Below are 11,576 nucleotides of genomic sequence, written 5' to 3'. Positions count from 1 at the left end.
ATGTAATTTATTTATAAATATGTATTATATTAGTTTATGTTAAATCTTTTACGGTTTTCTTCTCCATGTTATCTCAAAAATTAATAAATAAATGAAAATTTTTTATCTTCTTTCAATGGATGAAATGTTCCCCCCCCTCTTAGGATTAAAAATATATTTCATCTACAATTTTTTAATATGTTAAAAAAGTATTTAATAACAAATTAATTACAAACACACATAAATTTTGTAATAGTCATCTTGAATAATTTGAATTTTTAATGAATACTAATAACTTTTATACAGAATAATTATAAGATTTTATATGCAATCAATCTAACTAACCTCTAATTATTATCTACCTCATAATAAGGAGGATTTAATAATTTTTCATATTCTTCTTAGTAATAATTAGTTATAAAAATTTTATTAGTAACTTTTTTTTATAACAATTGAAACTTAAATACATTGGCAAAGTTACATGAAATCTTTGTCCAAAAGTCATTAGAGCTTAATAGAATAAGTATCATGTATATAACAAGCTAGGCATCAAGTACACAATATGTAAAGTAGTCTACAATATTATTTGTGTCTCATGACATTTATACAATTTTAATATCCCAATACCATTTATGTATTTGCATGTAAGTAATAATTTAGATATAACTTAAGCTGATTATTAAAAATAATAACCCATTAAGATTTTAATTTATCACATTAAAATACTAGCTTAATATATAATTCTTAAAAAAGTATGAGTTACATATGTCTAAAAAAAAGATTATGAATAACACAAAATTTAAAAATAATTTAATAATTAAACTTAGCACATCTTCACTATTATTCTATTTGTTTCACAATCCTATATATCATTTATTTTTAATTCTATATCATAAATATCTTTTGAACAATTTAATTTAATTTTAAAAATTTTAAAATAATTAATAATTTTTTAATAATTTAAATGATAATTTTAAAAATTATTCATATAATTTAAAATTATATTAATTTTTTAAAAATAATTTTAATGGAGATAAATGTTGTCACCAAAAGTAATTATACAAATTATTTTTAATTTTTAAATCATTTTTCATAAAATAATTGTTATAGCCAAAAAATCACTTTTGGTTGTAACTATTAAAAGTCACCACCAAAAGTACAGTTTTAGCAGTAATATTTAATTGTTACTATCAAAAGTATATTTTTGATGGTAACTTTTGGTGGCACATATTATCATTGCCACAAGTAGACTTTTGGCAGTGATTTTGATTTGACGTTGTTAAAATTCATCACCAAAAGTCAGTTTTTTGTAGTGTTTACTACCATAAAATATGACTAGTCTCATAGCAATTTTCCTTAAATTTTTAACTACCTTCCAATCACAAATAACTCTAGTAGCCTTTTTCCATATAAACTATCCAACTGGTATCCTTTGTGCAATATCTCCATAAATTTTCTCATCACTTTGAAAAAATACTCCTAAATATCTAAACTTTTTCACTTGTGACATGATCTGATCTTCTAATCTCACTTTTGAAAAACTACTGATTGACCTCTTATCAAAATTGTAGTGCATATGCCTTCTTAATCCTGCTTGATGTTTCCCTTTAACTCCAAGGTTCTCATCGATAACTTAAGTTTCAAGTTAATCTCTACTCTTGACTCCGTATAAAAATTATATCATTCATAAAAAATATACAATGAAAGGAGTTAAAAAATAAGAACAAAAGTAAACTAAATTATCTAATTCCTCATGATATGATAAAACTCAATAACATATATCACAAATAAGGGAATTATCACACCCTCCACAAATCACATGAATCATGATACCTAATCTTACGAACTAAATTACCATTCCCCTTTATAAACATGGTTGACTTTTTTTTTCATCCATATCTTAATCATTTTATTTTTATCTTTATTTCTTTAATCCATGCAATTCCTTTCCATTTCAGAAAGCAAACGGGCTCAAAGGGTCGGGCTCAAGAATTTTTCTTTTTCAAAATCCAGTTTTGAAATTAAGGACCAAATTAATTTATTGAAAATTTTTTAAAAGTAAATTATTGAAAAGTATAATATAAAAGATGTTGGATGCGTGTTTTAACAGTGTGCTAATAGGAAAAATGTCTTGCGTGTGAAATAAAATTTGGATAAAAAAGAAGAAGAAGAAGAAGACTTGATTGTAACATTAGTTTTGGAGTAACAATTGGGTCTTGAACAGTAAACAAAGCCGCAGCGTGCTTTTAGGGTCAAGGAAATACAGAAACGGAGTTAAATTTATTCAGAAAGAATGAAAGACTGGAAATAAAAGAAAGAAAGAAGCGACATTTTGTGACCACTGAGTACACCTAATCTTTAAAATCGCATTATTTTGGATTACAATTCAATTTGAAGATCTTCAAGTTGGTTTTGGACAAGCTAAATTAATGTGCTTTGAAAAGTAAGCAAAGCTGGAGTGTCCTTTTAGGAGCAAGACAGCTGTTGTGAGGATGGATAGGACGTAGATGTGAACATATATATATATATATATATATATATGTATGTATGTATGTATATGTATCAAAGTTCAAGATATTATAATCTAGAGACAGTTAATAACTGGATCATCTTAAAATCTAACTATATAGATTGTTTCACATAATTCTATTTATAGTGATCGTAATATATGTAGTATATATTTCATGCAAACTTATGATTAATATTAGTGAGAATGTTAAATTTTTTTTTTTTAAAAAAGGAAAGAACCTCAGACCAATCACCAATCAACCATTCAGGCTTCTGTGTTTTTTATTTTTTTTTATTTTTTTTGTTTTGCATTGAAAAGTTTAGGTAAGTGGGGTTTTGGGAATTCATTAAAATCTGGATATGTCTTTAAATTCAAAGAATGTTTACTAATCATATTATGCAAACAGAGAACTGTGTAGCAAAGAAGCAAACATAGTACTCATTAAAAAAAAAAAAATGGGGAAGCTAACGTTGTGTTTCATCGTATAGACTATAACATAAAGTCCATCGCAGGGAGAACTGGCATATAACTGTGTATAACTTAAATTATTATTATTTTAAAAAAAATGTAAAATACTGTGTGTTTGAAAAAGTGTATTACTGAGAAGTGTGGTTTTTGTCGTATTATTGAGAGGCATCAGAGGGTGTGCAATGGCCAATCATCTACAGCAACCTTGGCGCAGTACGTAGTTTGTTTTCTCAGACGATTGAGGGGGAAAAAAATTAGTTGGACTGGTTAAACCCGCCAATCACAAGTTTTATTAGTTTTTCCTCTTTTATTTGTGGGATTAATATGTAATTTGAACTCTAAACTATAGAATCAGGAGCGATTTAACTCTAAACTTTAAAAAATTGTATTTTAAACTCTAAAAAATTAAAATTAAGATAATTTCATTCTTATAGTTAAGTTTCAACAACCATCCATCAAATTGACGTTTAAAGTATAATTTTTTTTTAAATAAATTTGATTGGGGTTGGTTGAAAGCTAAAAGTAGAGACAAAATTACCCCAACTTTAATTATTTAGAATTCATAATATACTTTTTTAAAATTTAAGGTTTAAATTATCCCTGAGCCTATAGTTCAGGGTTAAAATTACATATTAACCCCTCGTTTTTGTTTTTTGCTAGCTTCCTCTTGTTTGAAATCGATATACAAGTTCAAACTATTTTTAGAGTTAAAATCTAAATATATTGAAATTTCAACGTTTTTTTTTTTTTGATAGATTTAAATCAACACTATTTTCATTTTAATTTTACCCAAACCAATTCAAATTCCCTCTAAAATTGAACGAAACAATTATAATCTTATTTTTGTTCACAACTACTATTTTAGTTTTCGCTGTCATTTTTTGTTTCTACTTTCTACAATATATAATTACTTTTTATAATCGTTGAATATGTCCTCTTTGGATTAGCGCGTACGTATCTTTTTCCCCCCTAATAAAAACACCTCCAATACGCTCCATTTGCACTCACTCACTCATTCTCCATCTTGGAATCATGGCATCTGACTCCCAAAAGGTCCATTTCACTTTTTCACTTGCAGTCTTCTTCTGTGTCTCAGCCATGTTGTCAACATCCCTTGCTGCTACTGAGGGAGCAAATGCTCTGTTAAAGTGGAAAGCCAGCCTTGCAAAGCAAAGCCAAGCCATCTTGTCTTCTTGGAATGGCAATGATCCTTGCAGTCACTGGACAGGAATTGTTTGTGATGAATCCAAGTCTATCTCCACCATAAATCTCACAAGTATGGGAATACAAGGTACACTTCACAGTCTCAACTTCTCATCTTTCCCTAAACTCCACGTTTTGGATATCAGTGGCAATGAGTTTTATGGAACTATTCCCAGCCAAATTGGTAACTTGCCGAATATTTTTACAATGTGTATGGATCACAATTTCTTGAGTTTTTTCATCCCTCCAGAAATAGGGGCATTGACTACTCTAAATGAGCTTGGAATTGGGGCGAATAATCTCACTGGGCGTATTCCCAAAGAAATTGGAAACTTGAGGAATTTGAAAATATTGTCCCTTCACACAAATCATTTGTCTGGTCCCATTCCTTTTGAATTTTGGAATCTCTATTCTCTCACCTTATTTGAGTTGTCGAGAAACAACTTGTATGGGCCAATACCACTCTTCATTGGAAACTTCACAAATCTCACTTTGTTAAACTTGGGGGCCAACAGACTTTCGGGATTAATCCCATCCTCTTTGGGAGACCTGGTCAATTTACAAAGCCTCTCCCTCAGGATTAACAATCTTTCTGGACCTATTCCATCTACAATAGGAAATTTGACCAAACTCGAACACCTTTACCTCGGTCAAAATAGATTGTCAGGTTCCATTCTTTATGAATTTGGGAATCTCAATTCTCTCATTGTTTTGGATTTGTCAGAGAACAACTTAATTGAGCGAATACCATCGTCTGTTGGAAACCTTACACGTCTAATTTACTTGAGCTTGTGGGACAATAAACTTTGGGGATCAATTCCATCTTCTTTAGGAAACTTGGTTAACTTAGAAAACCTCCTCCTTGGATGTAACATTTTGTCCGGAACTATCCCCACCACCATAGGAAATCTCACAAAGCTCACAGTGCTAGGTTTAAGAACGAACAAGCTTAATGGGACTATTCCAATAGAGATCAATAACCTTACCAATATCCAGATGTTCTTAGTATTTGAGAATAGTTTCATTGGCCATTTGCCGCAACAGATTTGCCTTGGTGGATCCCTTCAATATTTCATTGCTTCTACGAACAAATTCACTGGCACTGTTCCAAGAACCCTGAAAAATTGTTCCAGCCTTATAAGACTCAAACTTGATGATAACCAACTGGTTGGAAACATAACAAGTGATTTTGGTGTATACCCAAATATGATATACATCAATTTAAGTGGGAATAACTTTTATGGTCACATTTCATCATTTTGGGGAAAGTGTCATAATCTCAAGACACTAAGTATTACCAACAACAACCTTTCCGGTAGTATACCCCCAGAACTAGGAGACGTGGCCAATCTTGGGGCACTCAACCTCTCTTCAAATAGGTTGTCTGGAGAAATTCCAAAAAAATTGGGAAATATGATCTCATTGACAAGACTTTCTTTGAGCAACAATCAATTTTCTGGAAAGATTCCAATAGAAATAGGATCAATGAATCAGCTTGAACAATTGGAGTTGGCAGGAAATAATTTCATTGGCCCAATCCCTAGAGAACTTGGATCATTAAACAGGTTATGGTTCTTAGACTTAAGCAAAAATAAGTTTGAAGAAAGCATTCCGTTGGAGTTTGGTCAATTAAATGCTCTCCACGAACTTCACCTTAGTGAGAATATGTTGAAGAGAACAATACCAGCAACACTTGGAACATTAAAGATGCTGGAAACTTTGAACCTCTCACATAATAATCTCTCTGGCACCTTTCCTTCTAGTTTTGGTACCATGACAAGCTTAACAACCATTGACATATCATACAACCAATTAGAGGGCCCTCTACCAAACATTCCTGCCTTTCAAAACATTACATTTGAGGAATTAAGAAATAACATTGGTTTGTGTGGTAATGTCACAGGTATAAAATATTGCGATAAAGTCAATTACTCATATGGTCATGAGAGCAAAAATCCCAAAATATTAATACTACCATTCTCTAGTTTGGGAATTCTAATTCTTGTAGTAGTTGGAGCTTCTTGCATTCTGAGAAGTCAAATTCAATGAAGATAAAAAACCATGATAGAGAAGCTCTAGCTCAAAATCTGTTCTCCTTATGGTGTTTTGATAGGGAAGTTGTTCATGAAAAGGTTGTTGTGGCAACAGAGGGTTTTAATGACAAATATCTCATCGGGATGGGAGGACAAGGAAGTGTTTATAAGGCTGAGTTACTCGCTGGTCAATTTTTTGCTGTGAAGAAACTTCATCCTGATAGTGATAGAGATTTCTCCAACTTCAAAGCATTTTCAAGAGAAATTCAAGCATTGACAGAAATCAAACACCGTAACATTGTGAAGTTATTTGGGTTCTATTCAAATTCACGACTCTTCTACTTGGTTTATGAGTTCTTAGAAGGTGGTAGCTTGGAAAAGAATCTAAAAAATGATAATCAAGCAGCTGCACTTGATTGGAATAGGAGGTTGAACATTGTTAGAGGTGTGGCTTCCGGATTATTCCACATGCATCATGGTCTCTCATGTCCCATAATTCATCGTGACATATCGAGCAAGAATATTCTCTTAGATTCAGAATATCAAGAAGCTCACATTATTGACTTTGGAATAGCTAAGTTTCTAAAACTTGATGCAAGCAGCATGACCTCATTTATTGGCACATTTGGCTATGCTGCTCCAGGTTAGGCCTTTTCTTTACAGTGAAAGAAATTTTAAGTTGTTATTATTCTATCTAGTGCAGCACAACTATTCTCATAGGCTAACGTGCTTCTTGTAGAGATTGCTTTAACAATGCAAGCAAATGAGAAATGTGATGTTTATAGCTTTGGAGTCCTTACATTGGAAATCCTAATGGGAAAGCATCCTGGTGAGTTTATTTGTCCTATGACAGAGATTCCAACATCTTATGATTTTACACCCTTTAAGTATATATTGGACCAGCGACTTCCGCCACCGTCAAATCTAGTTGTTAAGGAGGTAATGTTGATTGCAAAAATAGCACTTGCATGCTTGAATGAAAATCCACGATGCCGTCCAACCATAGAACAAGTATCTTCAGAACTTACAAGGCCAAGCCCTTATTCTGTGAACCAGTTTGACAACATCACACTCCGACAACTGATGAGAGTTTAAACTTCATATGTTTTGTTTCATGTGCAATTATCATTGCAAATGTTTTCTTTTATGTTTTGATGTTTTTGTGATTCTTGTAATATATATCTCTCTGTCGTATGCTTGAACACAATTTATAATTCAAATAAAAAAACAAAAAAATTACTTTATAAAAAAATGTCATAATATATACAGTACAGTTTTGAATTGTGCATGTCAGGTCTTAATAGTTTAAATTTAATTATTTATCTTTTATGTAACTTTATGATAATTGTTTTATAAAAATAGTAAGTTTAAAGATTTAAGAAACGATTGCTATCGATCAAACTTTCCTGATCCTTTAGAGATTCTGATTGAATTTATATAAGAAAAGTCAATACTTGTTGATAAGTGATTGCGTTCATTGACATAAAAATGTATGTGATAAAAATATTAAATATATGTTGAATAATATAAAGTTTGATATGTTGAAAAAAGTATACAAATAGTTCAATATATATTAAAATTAAACATTAATATAATTAATTATTCAATCTATAATATTAATACATAATTGAATCGTGCATATTATTTATCTTTGTTGATATGGTTATATTTGAAATTGTGAATTGAGGCACCATGCATGAATTTTCACTTAAAAAAAGACTTTTAGTAATGATTTTTAGCTACGACTAAAAAAAGACTTTTAACTATAAAAATTAAATCTCATCTTCAAAAGTTTACTTTTGATGGTAATATAATGTCATCATTATAAGTCATCACCAAAAATAGATTTGTAGCAACAACTTTTAAATGTTGTTGTCAAAAGTCCATTTTTAGATTGCCACCAAAAATATGTTTTTGACAGCGACATTTAATACTTGCTGCCATCATCATATTTGTTATTGTCAAAAATATTTTTTTATAAAAAATAACTTAAAAATAAAAAATAGTTTGTATAATTACTTTTGGTGACAACATTTGGCTCCACTAAAAATATTTTTAAAAATTAAATATAATTTTAAATTATATGAAATAATTTATAAAATTATCATTTAAATTATTTAAAAAATTTCTTAAGAACTATTTTAAAATTTAAAATTAAATAAAATCATTCAAAAGATATTTATGAAATCAAATTTGTTATTATATACAAAATTAGAAATAAATGATATATAGGATTGTGAAAAAAAAAAGAATAATAGTGAAGATGTGTTAAATTTAATTATTGAATCATTTTTTAATTTTATATTATTCATAATCTTTTTTTAGATATATATAGCTCATATTTTTTAAGAATTATGTTATTAAGCTAGTATTTTAATATAATAAATTAAAATTTTAATGGGTTATTACTTTTAATTATAATCAGATTAAGTTATATATAAATTATTACTAACATATAAATACATAAATGGCATTAGAACAATAAAATTATATAGATGTTGCAAGATGCAATGACATTCTAAATTACTTATCATATTATGCACTTGATATTTAGCTTAACAAACATGGCATCATCTATGAAACACATGACATGTGATGTGGCATCATTTGCCAAACACATGACATGTGACCTAGCACAAGATAGCATATGACATAACATCATCTACCATATACATAACAGGTGATGACCACATACATAACAGGTAATGTGGTATGAGGTGGTATCATGTGATGCACTTGTAGTGAAATGAAACGACATAAAATAAATTATTATTTTAAAAAATGTTTTGTCTAAAAATAAATTTTTAACAATAAAAAATTATTAGCAATGAAAGTGTTAACCCTGATCTTTTAGTTGTGAAAAGTCATTTGAACTTTGGTGCCAAAAGTTGTTTTTCTTGGTAGTGGTTGTACATTCTAAAATTCAAAAGCAGGTGCCAACCACTTTCATTGAAATGAACTTTTCTGAAATGAGATTTGCGAGGTCTTTTCAAAACCAAACAACTTTTGATTTTTCAGAAACCTCCCAGAATCCTTTTCAAAAGCCGAAATGTGAAAGTACCAAATCAGGCCAGCATGTGTTTGTTATTTTTAATATCCTATCTAATCCTTTCCCGTAAAGGACAAGATCTTACACAAAGGCATTTCACATACACTACACAACAATCCCACACACACATATTTTTGGTCCCCTTTTAATTACAGGGAGGTTTGATCGTTTAACCTCTTAGATTAAGAGGGAGGATCATAAGAATAGGTGCCACTAAATCAACAGGCTAGTATTTTTTCTAGTCTGTGAAGGCGGGCTTTGGTTTCTCAACTGTAAACTGAGGATGGCTCGGATTCTCAATTAAATTTCAAAGTGTAAATGTATGTTTGGAAAAAAAAAATTGAAGACTTGAAATAATTTGATAGTAACCACTAATATTAGCTTTGGGGTAATAATTGGGTTTTGAAAAGAGCACAAAGCTCTAGCGTGCTTTTAGGGTCAAATTCCAAAACGCACTAGTCAAAAAGAAAAAGGAGTCGCCGTTTCACATCTTTTAGCCAAAACACACTTGGTCACAAAGGAAGTGATCTGTGTGTAACCATTTATCAACAAGGACGCAGCCACCTCTTGATTTGGCCCTAACCACTAACATTGACGTGGTTGACCCTACCAAAAAAGTAGAATTCTCACCTACTCTTGATTTTCTGGGGGCCAAAATCACCTACTCTTAATTTTCATTCAAAGAAACTAGTGTAAGTGTGAGTAGAACTTTCAAACCGTATTTTAATAAAAGAAAAAAAAAAACAAGCTAGCATGTGATTTAGCCTACCCGTTTTGCGAGTCAGGCTCACTTAACTCGTTTTATAAAACAAGCTTATTTTCAACCTGACCCTCAAATTTTGGTGGGTAGATGGGTTAGTTCGTTAAGATGTGCTTGTTTTCTCAACTTTACTTTCTACTTATCTTGCCTCTTGTTCTCTTTTCTTGTTTTTGGGATGGGGGACAACCTAAACTCATTTACCTGGCTCTACTTTTTATTACTCTTGTCTATTATTTTGTTCTTTCCCCTTGTTTTCAAGCTTCACTCCCCTTTCCTTACATTAATTGATGATTGATGTGCCTAATATATAGAGTTCATTTTTAGAGACCTCCCTCCTATTGAGGAATCTTTATCCAACAACTAGGCAATGTAGGAAGAGTAGAACAACAAAAACAACCCTCACTTGTCTTGATTTGATTAAATAAAATATATTAAATATATAACGCTAATTAAGTATCAAAATATTTTTCATATCTATGATCATGATGGAAGTAAGAATGAAACTTAAGGCATTGTTTGGTTAAAGGGGAGGGGAGAGATTTTGCTTCCCTCCCTTTATTTGGTTTGGAAAAGTGGAGGAAAGGAGAGGGAAAATTTTAAAAAATTTCCCCTCCCCTCCCCTTTAAATTGTGGGAAATGGGAGGGGAGAGAGATAATTTTGTTGTATAGTGACCAATATGTTCCTTTTTTTAATAGCTACTCTTTATCTTTTTATACAAGTTCAACAACGATAGATTTTTAATAATATATTTAACAATAATAATTGTTCTATATACTTATAATTACATGTTAAAAACATTCATAACTATAGTTTATTGGAAAAAATAATTTTAATAATATAAAGGTAAAATTGTCTATATATAATTATTTTTCCTCCCCTCCCTTTCTAAATCAATTAAAAAACATGACATTAAAACCCTCCCCTCTCCTTCATTAAAATCCCTCCCTTCCTCTCCATTAAAATCCTTCTCCTCCCTTCAAACCAAACAGACCCTAAGGTTTAACATATTTGATTCTTTTTGCAGGTCTAAATGTCTCAAATGCAAATATGTTTCTTCATGAAAAGACATATTTACTTTTAACCACATGGGCTATGTATAATAAATGGACATTGTGTTGTTTACATGCGGACCTTATCATGTTCTTTATACTCATTGTGTTGTATATACACATGAAAAATTTGTATATTATTACCATATATAATAAATGGACATTGTGTTATTTATGTGTGGACATTTTTATGTTTATGGATATTTGGTTATACATACTTTTGGAAAATTTGTACATTATTGTTTAACTTTATAACCACACATATTATATGCAATAAACAACCATTGTGTTGATCACGTTTGGACTTTGTCATATTCTTTACGGATATTGTATTGTACATATATCCAGAAAATTTATATATTTAGGGCAAATGCATCTTTTCACAAAAAAAAACAAACATATTTGCATTTAAGATTTTTAGGCCTGTAAAAATAATTTCAAAATGTATTAGGCCTTAGGTGCGATTCTTCCATATATATATATATATATATATTATTTAAATACTTAAAATTAATATGTAATATA

The 11,576-nt window shown here is 30.1% G+C and overlaps 2 protein-coding genes across 2 annotated transcripts; both read left to right on the top strand.

Moving 5' to 3' along the window:
- The first annotated feature begins 3,988 nt into the window (after positions 1 to 3,988).
- LOC129317263 (probable leucine-rich repeat receptor-like protein kinase At1g35710) lies at positions 3,989 to 6,158 on the top strand. Its single transcript, XM_054961626.1, has 2 exons — positions 3,989 to 6,062; positions 6,145 to 6,158. Exons 1-2 carry the CDS (start codon positions 3,989 to 3,991, stop codon positions 6,156 to 6,158), a joined length of 2,088 nt encoding a protein of 695 aa, XP_054817601.1.
- Positions 6,159 to 6,203: 45 nt separating this feature from the next.
- LOC129317095 (MDIS1-interacting receptor like kinase 2-like) lies at positions 6,204 to 7,393 on the top strand. The gene is made up of 2 exons (XM_054961430.1): positions 6,204 to 6,835; positions 6,932 to 7,393. The coding sequence occupies exons 1-2, from the start codon at positions 6,205 to 6,207 to the stop codon at positions 7,285 to 7,287; spliced, it is 987 nt and encodes a 328-aa protein (XP_054817405.1). The 5' UTR covers position 6,204; the 3' UTR covers positions 7,288 to 7,393.
- Positions 7,394 to 11,576: the final 4,183 nt, after the last annotated feature.

The sequence above is a fragment of the Prosopis cineraria genome, unplaced genomic scaffold (genome assembly GCF_029017545.1).
Source record: "Prosopis cineraria cultivar Desert tree isolate PC_DT_omini unplaced genomic scaffold, ASM2901754v1 PC8, whole genome shotgun sequence".
Taxonomy (NCBI): Eukaryota; Viridiplantae; Streptophyta; class Magnoliopsida; order Fabales; family Fabaceae; genus Prosopis; species Prosopis cineraria.
This window is presented reverse-complemented; position numbering and strand designations above follow the sequence as displayed.

Bases quoted from the DNA above. Each gene is read 5' to 3' on its own strand.
- LOC129317095 (XM_054961430.1), top strand. From the start codon at position 6,205: ATGAAGATAAAAAACCATGATAGAGAAGCTCTAGCTCAAAATCTGTTC. The intron at 6,836-6,931 runs GTTAGGCCTTTT...TGCTTCTTGTAG, and splicing joins ATTTGGCTATGCTGCTCCAG to AGATTGCTTTAACAATGCAA.
- LOC129317263 (XM_054961626.1), top strand. From the start codon at position 3,989: ATGGCATCTGACTCCCAAAAGGTCCATTTCACTTTTTCACTTGCAGTC.